This window comes from Echiichthys vipera (genome assembly GCF_963691815.1).
Source record: "Echiichthys vipera genome assembly, chromosome: 2".
In the NCBI taxonomy this organism is placed as follows: Eukaryota; Metazoa; Chordata; class Actinopteri; order Perciformes; family Trachinidae; genus Echiichthys; species Echiichthys vipera.
The window spans coordinates 23,352,563-23,371,835 of NC_139827.1; the positions used below are offsets into that span (position 1 = coordinate 23,352,563).

Below are 19,273 nucleotides of genomic sequence, written 5' to 3' on the forward strand. Positions count from 1 at the left end.
ACGTGATTAAGTGTGAAGTTACATGAAGGGTTTGGGCCCTCGGCTTGCCGCTGGTCAGCAGAGGTCCAGGTGACAGAGCACCTTGCGAGTAAGAGACTACATTCTTTTCACCAGCGTGTTAAGTTTCATACATATACTGTAGGTGTAATGTACACAACTATTAACGGTGCATAGATAACTTCACCTTATGTATGAGTGACACAGACAGATGTACTGAAGATGGAATTGCATAAATACCAAAAAACTAGTGCATAGTCACTGAAACCAACGAACCAAGAGCAGAAGAAAGACTAAGTCTTTGGGGGGAAACCAGAAGCCTTAATGCAAACGGAGCATGAGAATTATGGCGATCTGTTTTAGATTTTCACACCAGCTAGACCCTCTATATTTTCATATGCAATGCTTGAATCAGTCAAATAGTTTGACTTGGATTGAAAATTAAACACCAGCAACCAAAGTGCTGGTTGTGTTCCGGCAATGAACCAACATTTGGTTTTTTTTTAATAACCCTTTTCTTTTAAATAAGGGTGTAAGGGGTGCAAGTTGACAAGAAACGAGGCAGCTGCTCAAAATTTGAATCAGACTTTCAGAATTCATCTCAAGGCCTCCGGCTCTCTGTGAAAACCTGACAAACCTCCAGTTTTAAGTTGTTAATCTCAATACAACAACATGTTCACCTTCGATATTCAGTAACCCTGACAGAACAAAAAAAAAGAAAAGAAAATGTCAACAAAAACATGAGAAATAAGACGATCAATGTAAATTGTTCAACAGCTTATTTTGTAAGGGCTTATTTTGATATGAAAAACAACAACATTTTTTCAAGTAAATCAGACATCTATCCTCAAATTAGCTTTGCAAGTCAGTTTGAATTTGTCTTTTTAATTTAGAAAATGCCTTCTGTTGTAGTTTAAGTTGGGTTTTGTGGCCATGGGCGCTAGAATATTACCGAGCCAACCAGGAATTAAAAAAACAAACAAACAAACAAACCAATTAAGCCGGGGAAAGAAATAACTGCAACTCCATATTCCCTTTCAGAAACAAGAGCTGCTTTGCTTATTGTGTCGTTACATTCAACTCTCCACTGTACTGGCTCCATCAATTTGTAGCACAAATAATACTGTCAGCGCGCCATCTACGACAGTTACCTGTGACTGCGACTGTATGTAAGCACATAAACACGTGAAGGACGGACTGATGATAGCTTTTTTTTACACGAGGAGACCATCAAGTTTTCAAGTAGCCACAGACCGGCTCTGACCTTGAAAAACCCCGAGGGGGCCTCCTCTGCACGCTGACCATCCTAGGTTTTCAATCTTCAGAGATTTTACAGTACAAGACCGACACAGAGCTTAACCACTGGATTTAGGAGTTTGGATAATGCCAAAAAAAGATTTCTCTTTAAAAAAAAAAAGTAGTCGTGCTCCTGGAGGGAATCTTACAGTGAGTAGGTATTTTAAGTGTTTGTGTGTGTGTGAATTCATGGGGTGTATCAGTTCATTGAGCAGTCCTCGCCCTCTGTGTCGGTGTCTGTGTCCGAGCAGGCGGTGTCCATGGCTACGTGGGCCGGGCTGACGATGACGGCTCGTCTCTGCTCCTCCTCTGCGCTCGCTCTCCTCTCCTGAGCGCGTTCAATGTGCTGGATGGCCTGAAAGCACAGAGTAAAAAAAAATTATAATAATAATAAAAAATAAAAAAAATCACATACGGGTGCAGGCAAATACTCTATACTCTAGTCTTAAACTACGTTTCTCGACATATTAAAACAAACTCCTACCTGCACAATCGTGTCCAGGTTCTGTCTGGATGTGGACACAGTGCTGGTGTGGCTTGACGGGCTCATGGTCACCACGGTGATGTGATGGTGGGGGTGCTGGGTTAGTGCTGGGGCTGGAACGATGACTGTGGGGTGGTGGGTAGGGGCGGGGGGAGTGGGAGGAGCCAGCACCTGGAGGACAGACAAAAATATGAATAAAATATTACTACCTGTGTGTGTTTGTGGTTATTGTTGAGCAGTGTGTGTCATGATTTAAAAAGGCCAGAATACCTCACTCCTGAAGCCCTTAATGTGAACGGCAGTCTCCTAAGGTTTTGGAAATTGCAACAAAGATATCTAGTACATTTTAAAGGGGACCTGTCATGCTGTTGCTTATTTTAAGTCATATATATAATGTTAAAATGTTTACACCTGGCCAGGTAAAACTGTGACCGAAAACCTCAGATTTCAGACCCTGACCCAATCTATTCGACAGTTTTTTCTACTCTCAGCTCAAGTTTACATCAACGCCCACCGTATTTCTTTAGAGACCTTTTCAAAGATATAAAACATTCTAAATGTAACCTAGTTTATTTCCTGTTGCAGTTCATGTGAAGGACACAAACTGACAGGAAGTTAACAAGGGCCAAGGCTGTTGCCTAGCAATGGAATTCCATTGATAAGGTCTATAAGGTCATCAGCCAAATTTAGATCACATTCCTGCTGAAACATGTCCAGTTTAAAAGCCTTTGATGATTTTTTTTACAGTAGAAAGTGCAGCTATAGTCTTACAGCCACTCCCCAGCTGTAATGACAGAGATGGCGAGAGCGAAGATGCAGAAAACTCAAGTAACACTGACCAATCAAAGCAGACTGGGCCTTTTTCAGGAGGAGGGCTTAAAGAGACAGAGGGTGAAAACAGGTGCCGCAGCCACAGGCAGTATGAGAAAAGACAATGTGTTTTTTGAACATTGAAGCACGTAAACACATTCCAGTAGAATGTAAATGAGTATCATAGGTCTAGTGTGTGTGTGTGTGTGTGTGTGTGTGTGTGTGTGTGTGTGTGTGTGTGTGTGTGTGTGTCTCTGACCTGTGGACTGTGTGGTTGTCTGTCAGCTGCGTGGATCTGCTGCAGCCGTAACAGCGTCTGGCTCTGGATGAGCGCCTGTTCCTCCTCCACCTGCTGAGTGATCACTTTCAGGCGCTCGGGCTGCAGCTGGGTGTCCAGAGATCGCACCTGCACACAAACACACAGGTTCATTACATTAAGAACAATTTCAGCACCAACTTAAGGGAAACTCAAAACATATCTAACGCCTCTAAATTATTACGCAAATATAGCATCAACATCACAAGAGTTATTTCTACGGAAATGATAGCAATGAATCATTCATTCATCTTCAACCGTGTCACCCCGCAACGAATCATGTGTAAAATTCACATCAACATATTAAAACAAACAATGCAATTGGTACCTTGATAAATAATATTAACTCATGATAAAAGTAGTACTTTGATATTGTATGCAGTATTGTGTTCTAGTAAACGCCATTAAACAAAAACACTGCAATGCTGCCAAGCTAAATTTAGACTCTTTGGAAATAACTTGACCGCTTCTCCCCTGCTGTTTACTTTTCTCTTTCACTACCTGTTTAGCTTTCTGTTTGTCTTCACCACCTCTTCACTCCTCTTTGTCATAACTTGCTGTTCCGGTAGATCCAGGATATGAGCTTATCAGCAATTGTCTAATGAACGGGGGAAACTGTCAACACGACCAGCCACGTGGATCATGTAGATGACCCAGATACTGATAAGTTGAAATGGCTGGAAAAACTGAATAATTGGTCATGTCCACTTTGACTTTTATATTTTAGTTTAAATTAATTACTCTGATGCTTAAGGCCACATTCAGACTAGTTCAGATAGTCAGGGAAAAATGCAGGTCCTCACATTCATTTTGAACGGGGGTCGTTTGTTTAGGCTGTGGCGGTGGAAGCCTCTGGGTTGTGCAGGAAAAATGTGCAGCGGTGAAATGTTGAAACAGACTCAGGCCAATACTATCAGACTTATCAGACATGCCCAGTAATCAGTCAAGAGTAAACATCCAAATTTCAAATTCATAACTATCTGATGGAAAAAAATGATTACTGAAACAAAGTCTACTTTTGCAACATTAATTAGGAGGTTAAAGAACACAACTGAGTGTCACAAATGGGCCAGTGACACTCGCGCTGCCGGACAACCCTGCGGCAACTTGCCGGATCTACCAGTCTGTGTGAATTGTGCCTAATATTTGCAATATTGGTGAGGTTTTCAAACGATCACCACCTAATGCTGATTCGGTTCTGACACACCTGAAGGTCAGTAAATGTTAGGCCGTCGGACGTCAAAAGGCTGTGTGATTGAAAACAATCTTGCTTTATCAATAGAAATTTTCTTTTAAGCCACTGAGTTCTTTAGCAGGAACCGTTCGTAATTGCTTGTGTTATTGTTGGCTAGGGTCTCTAAGTGCGGAAAAAAATAAAGTCGTTGTACTTCTATCACTATGTACGTCTGTGTGGCATTTAGTTTCAGTTGACACAGAAACAGCTCCACAGTCAACTAATGGTGAAATATCACAAGCACAGAATGAGTTAACGGTCTGAGAATCAAACTGTTAATTCTCATGGCTCCTGCAATAAACCTTTTGAGAGAAATTAAACTGAGTATTAGGTAAAAGGACATGAGTCACTAAGAACCTGTGACCGGCCGTCCTCCTTGTCTCACCTGTTCCTCCAGCTGCATACGAGCTGAGCGTTCCTTGTCCAGTTGGTTTCGCAGCTCTAACATCTCCCTCCGCACCTCCTCGACCTTCTCCTCCTCCAGCGTGTCTGGAGACCCGATACCTTCATCCTTCTCTTCTGCTCGCCTCCTCTTGGGCGATGAGCCGCTGAACTCCTGGAATGACAGGGAGGCAGCGTAATGTAAAAACAGACATTATATTAAATATTACATATTCAAACATATGCAAACCCACACATTGTCATTCGGCACAGACGGCCGAGCTGAACAAACTGCTGGGGTGGCAATGAAACAAAACGCCAGGTGAACCAACAGCATGGTAAACAAATGAAACTGGTCAGTACATATTTTTTTCACATGGCTGCATACTGATTGAGAAAGAGCTGTGCTGTCTTTGCCAACACTTGCAAGCTGTTCAAATATGAAATTGAAGTTTGGCTGAATGACACTTTCAAATGTTGCAGTATTCACAGATATTTAACTAATGCAACAATATATGAATGTAATTAAGGTAGACCGTAAGAACTCAGCCTCAACGAGAAGCCTGATGCCGTTTGATCATCTGCTGACAGAGATGCAACATCATACCTCCCACCAGCACCACATGTAGACCTTACTCTACATAACATACCGTGACGCACAGCCAACAGAAGACGAACCTTTTCACAAGGAAGCTGCAGCTCTATGTATCTCTAAATAATACTTGTGACAGAGCCAACAACAAACACCATTGTTAGGCGGTAATCCATGTGAAAGAATACATTTACCAGATACCTAATAATGGTACTAAACGCACAACCTTCCGTGTGATGACATTTCAGTCTTTGTCGGCTACCATACAGCTTTGATAAAGTGGACTATTAGTGGTAAAGTAAGGAGAGAACAGATGCCAGGCAACTTTATTTTATTGTCCAGTTTGACAGTCAGTCAAAAATAGTGAATAAACTTAGGAATTAATAACATCGTTTAGAAACAAAGTGCAGCCACGATTTAGCAAAAGAAAAGACATTTAAATAGTATAGTTACAGAATAAAACAGTAGAGCAACAGCAACTGAAATTGGCAACAATATTGCCACACTTCGAAACTGAAGCCTTGTATACTGTACAATTGTTGTTTTACAGGTGGGATTTACCGGAGTAAATTTTTACTGACATTTTGCCAACTTGAACTCTGACAGGCGTAATTTTCATTACCATGAAAAAACAACAGCGATGATGTTACCTGGATGAAGCGTTTGAGCTGGTTGTTCTGTGCCAGGAGCTGTGTCTTTTCCTGCTCCAAGGCAAAGATGTAGTCCGCTGTCTGCTGCAAGATGGCCGCCTGGCAGGGACGAACCCAAAAAGTAAATACAAGAGCAGTGCATGAGCAGATGACTTAACTTTCTCATAAAGCGATTACACACAGAGATGTCTACACTGGCCGTTTCTGACATACAATTCAAAGCGCCATAATACTATCATGATCTACGTGGTCACTTGTGTTAGTGTTTGCATGTTTTCTGCACCTTGCTGAGTTTCTCTCCGTCTGTGTGGGGCAGTAGTGTTTTGAGGGACTGGAAGCCTGCGTTGATGCTCTGCATGCGCCGGCGTTCGTTGCTGTTGGCAATCTCGCGACGGATTCGTCTCTCCTGGTCCTGGGCTGTCTCCGGACTGAGGGGGATGTTGGCCAGGCTGAGGGAGCAAAGTCAAAGGAAAGAGATGATCATTATTCTGTCCATACAAGCTTTGTGTCCAATGAAAAGGTTCAAGCTCCTCTAGGGTGCGAATGATGTAAGATACACCTCTGACACAAATATGCTCTTATTGGCCAAATAGAAATAGACCGCAACAATACAATTGCACTGAACTGATCTCTGACATTGACTGCCTTAACTTTTATCCTGGAACCCTGACCCGACTTTAGTCTTGACCTCACTACATTCCTCAGTCTGATCTTTGAGTTTGTCTGAACTCAGTGCCCCCTCACACACCATCAACCCACGAGGTTGGCTGTTTTGGTGGTAAAATGGGGGGTGGGTGGGATAAGTGAACCATTAAGCTTAAAGACGACCGGGTGCCAAGAAGACAACAAACCCAAAGAGTCAGATCTAAGATGTGGGAAGAGGTCAGGCAGAGGACAGCGCACATGGCTCTAATTCTCTACAAACGATGTTTGTGTGGGGAAAAAAGCTGCAAAACCTACTTTAAATAGAGCACCTTTATTATCTCATGATGCATTGCACACCCGTAAAAAATAAATTCAGGGTTGATACATTTCTTAAATACCTGCCTTAGTATTACCTTTTTTTAAAACTCTCTTAAATACGTCATAATCAAAAGTTTAAACCTTGTATAACAGAGGTGGAGAGCTACTGTCCTGCATGTTTCAGGTTTCTCCCTGCTCCAACACACCTGAGTCTAATGACTATCAAACCTGACAAGCTTCAGCTGCTTGATAAGGAGCACATGATTAGACTCAGGTGTGTTGGAGCAGAGAGAAACCTAAAACATGCAGGGCAGCAGCTCTCCAGGAGCACAATTGGATACCCCTGTAACATAATATATGGTCTATGCATGTGAAAAAGAAAATAAATAAGTAGCGGTCATTAAAGAAAATCACATCGTGGATATAACCTTTAAGTAGGTAAATATATGGAGTCCAATTTCTGCCAATGTGATGAAAAAAGATTACATGATCTTTGTCATTATGTCAATGACATTTTCTCAAAATGAGAAAATTTGTTTCTCATTGTGAGATATTAAGTCATTTTTATAGATACGTCATTTTCATAAAGTTTCTCTTTGAGATACTGATTCACTTTTTTAGGTACTTTCAAGTTACTCAATGACATACAGCATCTTTTTGTTGGCATTACATCGGCAGAAGTTGGCTTCCACAGGAATATTTACTATTGTTTTTCGACACAAATCTCTCGTGTTCTCCCCGAAACAGCTCTGAATACAACACACAGTTGAAACGTGTCGGTGTTAAAGTTTAGGGATGAAATCAGCTGTTGTCCGGTAGCTGCGGACCTCCAACATGTCCGCCGGAGGGCGCGTCGATCGGTCGGCAGCAGCCATATGTCTGTGGCAGCAGCAGTGAAATGTGACTCCGCCTGCAGCAGCTGCAGCAGGCCCCCTGGCATCACGGAGAACAATGCCTTTACCGTTAGCACTGGGCTAGCAGCTACCTTGGTCTGCTGCTACAGGATGCAGAGGTCTGGCCTCCGTTACACGACAATTGTCGGTTAACCAAGCAAGCAGATAGGAGTGAGAACGAGTCCGTCCATAAGTTACACAACATGTTTTGAAAGCGAGTGCGTTGTGACCAGCTAACTAGCCAGCTAAGCTAATTGTAACACACGACACAACCACGGCTGCTGCGCTGAGCTTTATTTAACCACGCACTCGAACCACAAACTATCATACCCATAGCCAACACACATACAAATAGATAAACACACGTAATTATGTGGAAATTGTGTGTAACAAACGTGTTTTGGTGTGTAGGGACGCAGCGGCGGGGGAACACGTTCACTACCACGTGGTTGTGGTCAACTGGAAGCAAATGTATCGATTTCATGTCGCCAAATTTACATATTTCTGAGCTGAATAGCTGCAAACGTTTCCCTGAATATCATCGCATGTAATTAGGGCCGGCCAATGTAACAACACCCGTTAAAATATCTCCTATATCCTCTGAAGCTAACGGCTGCAGCTGGAACAACAAGCTGCTAATGTCTACAACCACCATGCTGCTGCTGCTGCCAAGACACAGCAGCGGAGCTAACACATGCTAACATGCTAACTGGAGTCAGGCTGCATCACACGCGCACACACACCACAGCGACACGAGGGAGGATTTCTGCAGACTAGTTTCGTATCAACAAAATATAGATAGCCACACACCTGCAGAGACCTCCGATAACATCCTTCTCCGTCTTCTTGAAGTGCTGTAAGGACGGTAGCTTCTCTGTCGGCATCATGAAATATTCCATGCTTTCAAAGCCTCCTTCTGTAGTCCGTGTCTTCTGTTTTTTTCTTCCTTCCTCTGCTGTCCTTGTTAAAATATAATGAGGTACGTGTATAGCGCAGAGCTCTCACTGTACTCCTCAGTGGCACATATCTAAAAAAAAAATCGCTTCAAAATGTGGCAATCTGAACAATAATAGTCTCAGAAAAATAAAAGTAAGTTCAAGCTGTGTTGCTTCCCACAGCTGATGGGGTTCCCTCCAATGTGTGTGTGTGTGTGTGTGGCTTCTTGCCTCCGCCTACTACGTGTGTGTGTGTGTGTGTGTCTGCTGCCTCCGCCTACTGTGTGTGTGTGTGTGTGTGTGCAGCTGATCTGTGTGAGGCGGGAAACAGCTGGTTGGAATCAGAGCCTTTTTTTCCGGAAAGCAGAGCAAACAGACCAGTATAACCGTGTAACTGCACTGCTGCAGCACAAACCGTCACAGAGAAAACGAAAGCTAGCACTGAACACAAATACTAATAACTGCGTAATTGCATACTATCTGCAAGAGGAAGAGACTCAAACAAACATCAGTAGATTAGTTACCATTCGCCTGTTTGTTGGATAATGTGTCAATTAGGCCTAGCCCCAGGGGACGGAAGGGGCCACGTGGGATCTTTTTAAATCGATCTAAATAAATATAAACATATGTCATTTGTTTGTTAATACTTTATGCATCACTATAAAATATTAAAAAATGAAAATGAAGTGTTCTCAAGGCAACTACTATACCACTACCTAATCTTGAGACCCCATCACTAGAGGCCCCTACAGCTCTTTTTTTTCTAAAGATTTAATTTGGCAGCTTTCAGAGCCTTTATTATACAGGACAGACAGGAAATGGGGTGAGAGAGGGGGAGACATACAGCGAAGGGCCGTAAGTCAGAGTCCAACCCGTGGCCGCCGACGCCGCCTCGAGAGCCTTCAGTCTCTTTACATGGGGGCGACCACTCTAACCACCAGCTGCCCCCCCACAGCTTATTTTTGCCTTCAGGCCACCCCAGTGTCCTACTGTCTCCTTAATGCTGTTTATTATTATTATTGCTATTATTATTAATATTATTGTACCATTGAGATGAATTGAGATTTGAAATGATGACTTTTGTCATTTTTGAAAATCTAAGTTTATTTGTCATTTCAAGAAATAGTCAAAACTGTTGTTTTTTTTGCCCCAGAATTTAAAACTGACATGTCAGGCAAAAGCATCAAGACAGCAAACAAATACAACATCTTTCTGTAAGTAGAATAATGAAATACGAAGCACCACCATTCAAAATCGAAAAAGTGCTGTTTTAGGTTACTCACAGCTTTGCACATTAATAAAGAGTTAATCTGAATTCACAGTAGTGCTGAAATACTTAGTACATTAATAACTTGGTTAAATGGTCACAGGCCATGAGAATTATGAATTAAGCTATCCATTAAGGTTATTTATCATGCAAAATGAGTTTGTGGATACAGCAGCATTACGTTGAGTCTCTCTCTCTCTCTTTTTTTTTTTAAATATCCATACAAATTAAATCCCTTTTCATTATTGATTGTTTGAGTGTTGGTCAAAGCAGATTAAAGGCATCACATTGGATTAAAAAAAACTACAAATCTAAACAAAACAAAAAAATCATTCATCCATAAACATGAAAGATTTTACCTGACAGCTTGCATAACAGTTTATAGCAGGGAGACAATGACGTAACATCTCCATATCCAGTGTAAACACTCCAACATAACACAGCAGGTGGCAGTAATGCACCATGTTTGTTTCCGACTACCATTGAATAGAAAAGCAGGATGCTGCATTGACATGTAAAATAGTAGTCACAATAGTAAAGAGCTGTAAACATGTTTAACTTTAAGAGTAAAGTTATTTATGAATAGATGCATAATAACTTAAGATTGGAATGAAATGATACATTTTTCGATATAATGGAAATTAAGAGAATGGATCCAGAATTGACAAAACATAAAGTTAAACCCGGTCCAAACCTGTTTTTTTTGCAAACGAAGCAACACGACCAATTATGTAGTAAAGTTAGACAGAACCAGGTGGTAATGTGCATGCAGTAACTTTACACAATTTATATTATTGATTTTTTCATGGTCTTAATTTCTCAAATTGCCTTAAATGATTAGTGGTTTGTTCTATAAAAAGGGACTGCATCTAAACAACCCACCTCAAGTAGTTTTTCTTTGGCTTTTATTTTTCTCATGCAATAAAAGTTTGCTATACAGATCATAAAAACAACAAAACATAACGTTATATATTGTACAATTAAAAAGATAAATATGTGGTCCTTATTTTGCCTGAAAGTTAAAAACAACAGATTATCTCCCCTTTTCCCCATATAACTTGTATGACTAACACACAGAGCTAAATGTACAACCATTCAACCATCCATTCACCTTACACTAGGATATATTATTTTTTGGAATAACAAAAACCTGTAGTTGTAGTAGGCTACTCTTCATACAAGAAATACAATATATCCTACATTTAGATATATTAGTGTAGTGATATCAGTTCAAATTTTGCAGCAAATATCTTCCACTAATGCATAATATTACAGGTCTACTAAAACAATCTTCATGTTTCAAACAAAATGTATCAGGTAACATACACCAGAACAAGTAGCACATATCCTCAATGGCAAGTGCTTCTTTGTGATATAATAAAGCATTTTTTTGGCATACAAATAGTGTAAATTTTAAAGTTATGCATGAAGTAGCAGTAGGGCCTAATGCTGCAGATGAGTAGCCCCAAACAGCAGATACGCTACAGTTCTGTAGATTCATCGTTAACCCTGTAACAGACATATTTACGACATCCGAACAGGCAGACTAAAGACATGTTAAGACAACGCTATACACAAGTAGGATTCCATTCAAACAGGTCTTTCCTTTGGCAAATAGAAACTAGGAATGCTTTAAGATGAAAATGGAGTATAGATTTGACATGAAAAACAAATCAAAAGGAATGGAAAGTGTGGCATTGCAACGAAACAGCCAAACTCTCTGAAGTATGATTGTCGGTTTCACGTAGAAGGGAAGTGCCCATAGTTGACCTTTTAATTAATTAACTAATGATAAATTGTTCCCACTTGAAGCCTATTATTATAAGCCTATGGTGTACATGGAGGCGTGATCATCCTTCATCTGTACCATGGTGCGAGATGTCATGCTAAACGTATTTGGACAGAGTAAAACGCACAAGTCTGATAGTGTTGCTTTGTTAAACTTCAAAGATCACTGAGCTGATGGGGCGCCTACTGTAGGCACTGATGGTCTGGTTCTCTTGGCAGCAGATTCCTCCACGGCAAAGGTGTAGTTATACTGAAAAACAAAACAAAGAAACGAAGCGAGTATGTTCTGTTAGGAAAAATGTTATGTTCTCAATTTAAGAATTACGGAGCTGAAATAGAGTTGAGATGTGACCCTACCTCATTTTCAATGTCTTGGAGAGACTTTATACGAATGTTGTTTAACTGAGAGTTCAGTTGAAGAGCCTTAGAGAGAGATATGGCAAAGACAAAGAAACGTCAACACATGAAAAAACATATGAGAGATAAAGTCAGGCAAAAAACGGAAAAATGTCAAACGTACCGGGCCATTTGCCTGCATATCAAACTTTGGGTGAAGGCTAAAGGGAACACCATCTAGAGCTGAAGGGAGTGAAGGTACAGTAGGTTATCGTTGAGTGAGTTGCCTGCAGTTAGAAAAAGTCAGAAGTTTCCTGTGTGACGAGAGACCTACCTGTGATTCCCTGGATACTGCTGTCAGCTGGTTTGTCCAAGTTCTCCTTGATTTGGAGGCTGTGGCGTCTCTGACTCAGTTTACCATATGGCAGTGGAGGAGGGGGGTTGCTATGGAGACAAATGGATAAATATCAGTAGATTAATTTAGCTGACGCTTTTGTCCAAAGTGACTTATAAGTATATTCAACGGACAAGTTTTAGTCTGCGACAGAAGTCGTGTAGTTGATGTTCATATAGATATTTACGCCAAGAGTAAAACATCTCCAGTATTCAAACTGTGCAGTACTGTTGGAGATAACTGTATTTGAAGAGTAGCATTAAAATTATGATGTCTATCTCATTGGTGACCAATGTAATTTTTAGTTAATGCCATTTGAATTGATTGTATTTAAATAGCTACGTATGTACCAGACAATGACGAGTAGTGTGAATTATTCTCTATGTTAGAAATTAAATAAGTCCTGTACCTGGGTCTGAGGGGCAGAGGAGCAGACGGCTGATCCAATGAGAGTCTGCGGAGGTCCAGGCTGACACTGCGGGGCTTGGCTTGGGGCATGGGGCTGGAAAAATGTCCCTTTCTGCACCACAGCACGTAACCATGGACGTCTCTGGGGAAAGGGCACATTTTGTGACACATTAAAAGTTGAAATTGAAAGCAAATGGGCTTTGAATAACCCATCTCTGAATACAGACCACTGTCTGCTTTGATAAAACAGGTGCAAGTCAAATGTTTGAAAATTTGAATGCTACCAACCCCACATATGTGTAGTGCTGCAGCATCATTTTGCTTTTGGCCGTCACTTTGATATCCAACACAGCTGTGTCCACACTGCCCACTGGGACGACGCGTACACACACCCGTTTCTTCTTCGAAACAGAGGCCTCTGCACACACACACAGACACACACTTTAGCTTTTAACCATTCTAGGGATGTTTACAGGTTACAGCTTGCTTTTGAGGTTTAGGTTAGAATCAAGTTTAGGTCAGGGTTAGGGATGGGGTAAGACATTTAGTTGTGATGGTTGAGGTTAGGGGCTAGAGAATGCAGGTCAAGCATGTCCCGTGTGTATGTACTCACTTGCTTCGAGATGCTCTGTTATAAAGCAATAACCATGAGGAATAGAGTCCTTCTCTGAAATCAGCTGGATGTCTGACACTACCATACCACCTGTCAAGTTCTAGAGAGAGAGAGAAAGAGAGAGAGAGAGAGAGAAAGAGAAAGAGAAGAGAGAGAGAGAGAGAGAGAGAGAGAGAGAGAGAGAGAGAGAGAGAGAGAGAGAGAGAGGCTGTATATGATGTATTGTGGTAATGTGTATACTAAAGTAATATGGTTATTACATCATTATTAAGAGTATGGAAGTGTATCTCTGATCTGATGTTTCCAGTTACCTTGCTGTAACAGAGGTAATATCCAGACTTCATCGCAAAGCTGCGTGTAAAGTTGGCTGCTGCTCCGTCTTCTGTGATGCTGATCTGCAGAGGGTCAGAGATTTGAGACGTGATAAAATACTTGAGTTTGGGCCATTTGAAGACAAGATGACAAAAGTAAGTGTTAGCAGGGTCAAACATTGAGTTTAAATTCAGAACTATTAAATGACAATTCTGACTATAATTGTCATTAAATAGCAGGTAATGATGCTGTTCATTATAGTGTTCAAGACACACACACATACAGCAGACATTTAAAAATTCAGGAACATCCTTTTTTTGTCCAGAAGGTATTTTACAGTCAGCTGACGTCAGGGCCCGTATGCACAGAACATTTCATCTTACCACTCTACCCTCTTCACAAAGCTGTTGAAACCAGCTTTTACTAAGGAATCTGGAGAAGTCTTAAGCTAAGAGAAAGGGCGGAGTTGACCCCGTTGCTACTGTATGGATGATGTCATATTTCGTGAAACTGAAATTGGCTGTCTTGGGTCTTGGGCTGTTTTAGGTCTTACTGTCAGTGAATTGTTGATAGAAATACTGTAGGAGGTATGTTTCCATATCCAAATAAAGATTATAAAATATAAAGTTGACTAACCGTCACTGATTTAACATTAAACAAAGAGTAATACAGGCTACTGACTTGTCGGGTATAATGCACTTAACTGTCAGCCTCTTACATGTCTGGCAGCTTGTTAACAGTAAGTGGGTATTCATGTAAGAAGCCTCGTAATTATCAAACTGCAATAAACATAATTATATAGTGAGGTGCTAACGAAAACCAAACTGGATGCAGGAACAGCTTAGATATATTGCCCATCTTGTGCTTGAAAAGGAGGACATTATTAAACAGTATATTTTGTTAGTTCGTAAACCCTTAAATAAAAAGTCACAGAATAACACAAAGCAACGGACCAATAAAGACAGCCATGGAACAGCAAGTCTTGTGTTCTTTGAGGTAAAATGACTGGTTTTGCCAATGGAGTCTGGTTGACGAGAGAATAAATACCGGCTTCAGTTCCCCTAGCACAAACTTGAACGGGGCTGTCTGATGGCATGGTAAAGTAGGAAATATTCTTTTTTTAATTAGGTTGCTAAAGTTCCTCTATGTGCAGTCCTGTCCACATCAGTACATTGCTAAGTGGGTCTTTCAGGCTGTCAGTTACTAAAGAAAGGAAGGGCAGATTTACTGTAATTCTAACAACACTCAAGCAAACTGGCCGCTGTTGAGTGCAACATGGAAATACCTGCTTCCTATTTATTTGGTAGGTTACTAAATAATTTAACATAGTTACTCCAATGGCAACAATGTACTACTGTATGTGTACAATTATATAAACATTAAATCTATATCTAGTATCATAAGTATATATATATATATATATATATATATTTACCAGAGTGAAATCTTTGGGGCAGGTGCCGCTGTTGGAGGTCCACGCCACTGCTGTAACTGGCCGGACTACCCCATGCGCCATCAAAGACATCTGAGGAAGAGAAAAAGAATCGAGTACAGCACACAGGGAAACAGAGTGTGTACAAATGTATGTTTTAATGGTGGAGGCAAACATATGTATACAATCTTGTCAGTCTTCTCATTTAACAGAGGAGGTTTTTATAGAAATTACACTACGGTGGTAGCAGAGATTGTTATAATCTATCATTTCTTGAGTGTGTAAGAATGTGCTTACTCTATGAATAATGGGCATTGTGAACCAATTTGCTGTCCCCATGTGACAGAAAGTGAAGACTCAAAAGGTGAACATGTCCCAAGTGTCCGACATTCAGTCTAAGAATTCAAGTTATCCCTAAGTTAGATTGTCTAGGACAGAAAGCTCCCATTGAGTCTAAACAGTCATGTTGTCTCTATATTCAAGGACAGAAAGAAACTATTCAGTGCAATAATTCATCCCTGATTACAGCTCGGAAGTGGCAGTTCATCATGAGAAGTTTTCCCATTTCACTTTTTATGAGATGTATTAGATTCAAATGTTCTTTTAACAGGTGCCCATATTCTCATAGGAAACAGGTGACTGATATGGATAATATCCCCTATCAGTCATGCATATGTATATATATATATATCAAAAAATTGATAAATAGTATTGATTTCTGTGAATAAACAGGCAATGGTTGGCAAATCCAGAAAATTACCTGACAAATCAAAGTACTACAATAAATTGGTGGCACAGTGGTCTAACACATCCAGGGATATTAAAGGGAGAGCTACCACAGCATTTACAGTATATGGCAAAATCTCTGATGGTAGACAAAATAATGTAGTCTTTTAATATACCATCATACCTATAGGTAGGTGGCTGTAGCAGTGGGTTTAGCTTGTATAAATAGATATAAAAAGATATCTCTACTCTTGACCCTTTGTATTGCATGTTGGACATCACTGTTTGATTTGACTTGATTATCATCCAATCAGAATCATATTTGTTGTCATTATACCTAGTAAAATCACATTTCTGTGGCTTTCTTCCCTACACACATCAAATCTATAAATACATTCAAGTAGACAAGACATAGTGAGTAGGCAGCAGTTGGCAAATAGTGTCAAAATGTACACAAATTGCTTTAAAAGGTGTTTAAAATGTATATTTATAAAATGTTACAGTCAATGACCACAAACTGACAATTGTCTTCAGTTTTCAGAAGAACTCAAGTAAAGCAAACTCAGAAGGTATGAGTGGTAAACAACATTTTCAAGCGCCAGAAACCTCTGAATATGTGTGAAATGTAATGTGGGAACATACGTTTGGAGTATTTATTCATTTACTTTCCTATACTAAGGCTACTTATGTAATACTTGTTGGTATTGTGAGAACTCTATTTTGCTATCAGGGTGTGAAATCAATAGCCTAGTAGTTAGATAACAAGTTAAATCAATCCCGGCTGAGCCTTGACAGTTTAACTGCTCCACCATCGGCTTGACATTCGCGTTGTCACACTTCAATCTCACTTAACAAATTCACGTGTATTATTATACAGTTATCCATAATAAAACAACAGTAAATGATTGAAAAAGACCGGTTTGTAGTAATTTTCCAAGTACTAGTGGGTTACATGACAAACCGAGCTAACCTTACAATAGTAGCGACTGTTCCATTCACAAAACTTTGCTGTTTTTTGTTCAAAATGAGCTGAATTCATTTTGTTTCGTGACTCGACTGAAACAACTATCAAAGAACATACTTACTCTCTGTCTCCGTGTCCACTTCTGCCTCTTCCAGGTGAAACGGTTTGGCAGGCAAGCAACTTTTTTTTTAGTGAAGTCGCCGAAATGTCTCGGTTGGTCTTCCTTTCGTCAAAGCAGGAAGTGCTAAATCCACTGTGACTACAACTCCCATCAAACCACGGGGCATTACGTCAGCATTAAACGCTCTCTCCAGTCTGAACGCAAGATGGCAGCATAACAACAGCAAGAGAAACGGTCTGTTGTCCAAATAAACACCATAGATTACATTAAAATGCTTTTTCCATAGCTTAAGCTGTATAATAACAGTTATATGTTATATTTGGCAGCGGTTTGTATCGTTGGTGTACTCAAATAAGGAGGAGGAGATGAACATTTAGCTACTGCGAATATAAGGAGGTGTGGACAGACGGGTGCTGAGAGAAGGATCGATTCTCATTTACATGAAAATGAGGGTGAGAGGTGGGGGATAATGAAAACGGGTGACAGGAGGCGGGTTAACAGGGAATGAGAGATAAAGAAGGGATAAATTAGGGAACTGTGGGTTTTAAACGGACAAGGAGAAGATGTGAGGCAAGGCTGGCGATGAGAACTACGCACGCACACACTTCTGGTCTAAAGGATAACATCTTTTTGTTGCTTTGGCTATGACAATAAATCCCATGAAAAGACCAACCGACGATAGATCCGTCTAATAAGCTAGGCTAGGCTACAGTGTCACACGTGAAGCCAGAGCCTGATGTGGTCCATTGTTGTCTAAAAGCTATTAAAAACACATGAGCCACAACATTACACTGGCTGAATGTTCCCAAGATAAAAACACCACATACATAGTCCTGCTGCATAAGTACCCTGCACTAAAGTAAATGTGTTGAAGGTAGTCCCAAACAAATTCCTTATTTACTCCTGATTTAATTGTTTTGGCTGTATAAATTAAAGGAATACTTCACCCTCATAATGATCATTTGTATGTCAATTACACCACGTGTCACCTTGTATTCTTTAAGAAATGTTTGTTTTGCCTCATGCCATGGAACAAAGGATTTTCTCCTTCTTTGAATTCTTTGTTTTCCGTGGAGGCAAAACTATATGTAACACAGGCTGAGTAGCCAAACTGATATACAAATGATCATTTTGAGGGTGAAGTACTCCTTTAAATCCAATTATTGGGACCCTTCTTAAGAGATGTGGAGCTGAGTACCCCAGTTAGGAAGGGGGGAACAGAGAGCAGTAAGGACTGACACAATCTTTTCATCTTTTTATAATGATGACAATAATTCAGATGAAGATGCAGTTTTAATGTAAACACATACAAAATAATATTCTCCACAGCAGCCAGCAGCAGTGGGGTCAAATCCCCCTCTAATTTTCTAAAGGGGAATGATTGATGCACGTTTGTGTTTCTCATCGGTTTCTGTTTTTAGTAGTCTACGAGCCCAATGAATGTGAATGAGCTGTGAACAAATACCTAGAAAAAAAGGTCACTCTGAACCTTTGTTTCCAATTTTCCACCGTGCAGCATGGAGGCCCGATGGTAGCTACATACAACACCCAATACCTTGTAACAGACACAGACGCCCCTCTTAATCAACTCTAATGTTGTGTGTACATGTGTGAAATTGAGAAAAAGACACTCGATTGGAGCATCCAGAGGTGCTCAGGTCCCTGTTGGCATGGCAACATGCAGAGCAGACCACGGGTGATTGTTGGAGGGGTGGGGGGAGGGAGGGCTGGAGCAGGTGGACTGTTCCATTTTGGTGAAAATAGAAATCAATGTTTATTCTGAGCATAAAGCTTTATTGGCTGATTGGCCAATTAATGAGAATGAGCCAGCTGTAATCTACTGGGACTGAAACAAAAGGGAGAAGAGGCAAATTGCTGGTGAGTGCGTCTGTGCGTGTCTGAACGCCCCACACATCTGTGTGTCTGCTTGTTGGGGGTGCATGCAGCTGCCTGCGTGTGTGCGAGTGGTAGTAAATATGAGAGTGATATAGACTGAATGAGAGAGCAGGTTCAGACGCTCTGGTACTTCTTACTATGCTGGGGGATTCATTCATCTTTTCTATTAAGTCAGCCTCCTGTCTAGAGTGACAGCAGTAGACACACATGCATCAAAGCTTATGTGCAAAAGAAACACACACTGCAGTCTCAGTCACACTGAAGTGAGTGCAGAAACACCATATATCCTGGAGACCACCACCTCACACAGGGTTTTCCCACTACAGACGTGAGAAGAAGGCAGTAACCTAAGTGTATTTAATTATAATAGCCTACTATACGATGAGGTTGGGCTGTGCGACATAAAGAAAATCAAATATCACAATATTTTGGACCATATCGTAGGGTTGACTGTTCTGTTCTGTT

General features: G+C 40.7%; 2 protein-coding genes across 3 annotated transcripts; both read right to left on the bottom strand.

Moving 5' to 3' along the window:
• Positions 1-1,345: 1,345 nt before the first annotated feature.
• Positions 1,346-8,715, bottom strand: LOC310957544 (transcription factor AP-4-like). The gene is made up of 7 exons (XM_083928156.1): positions 8,427-8,715; positions 6,044-6,209; positions 5,761-5,859; positions 4,523-4,693; positions 2,847-2,993; positions 1,778-1,948; positions 1,346-1,648 (listed from the first exon to the last, which is right to left on the bottom strand). Exons 1-7 carry the CDS (start codon positions 8,513-8,515, stop codon positions 1,493-1,495), a joined length of 999 nt encoding a protein of 332 aa, XP_083784282.1. The 5' UTR covers positions 8,516-8,715; the 3' UTR covers positions 1,346-1,492.
• A 2,010-nt stretch (positions 8,716-10,725) lies between these two features.
• Positions 10,726-17,014, bottom strand: mvb12a (multivesicular body subunit 12A). Of its 2 annotated transcripts, none has more exons than XM_083928162.1 (10): positions 16,913-17,014; positions 15,105-15,194; positions 13,669-13,752; positions 13,358-13,457; positions 13,033-13,162; positions 12,746-12,886; positions 12,277-12,386; positions 12,127-12,185; positions 11,964-12,029; positions 10,726-11,856 (listed from the first exon to the last, which is right to left on the bottom strand). In XM_083928162.1, exons 2-10 carry the CDS (start codon positions 15,192-15,194, stop codon positions 11,770-11,772), a joined length of 867 nt encoding a protein of 288 aa, XP_083784288.1. In that variant the 5' UTR covers positions 16,913-17,014; the 3' UTR covers positions 10,726-11,769. The 2 variants fall into 2 exon arrangements, with proteins under 2 accessions (XP_083784288.1, XP_083784289.1); XM_083928163.1 differs by having other exon boundaries at positions 16,909-16,981.
• Positions 17,015-19,273: the final 2,259 nt, after the last annotated feature.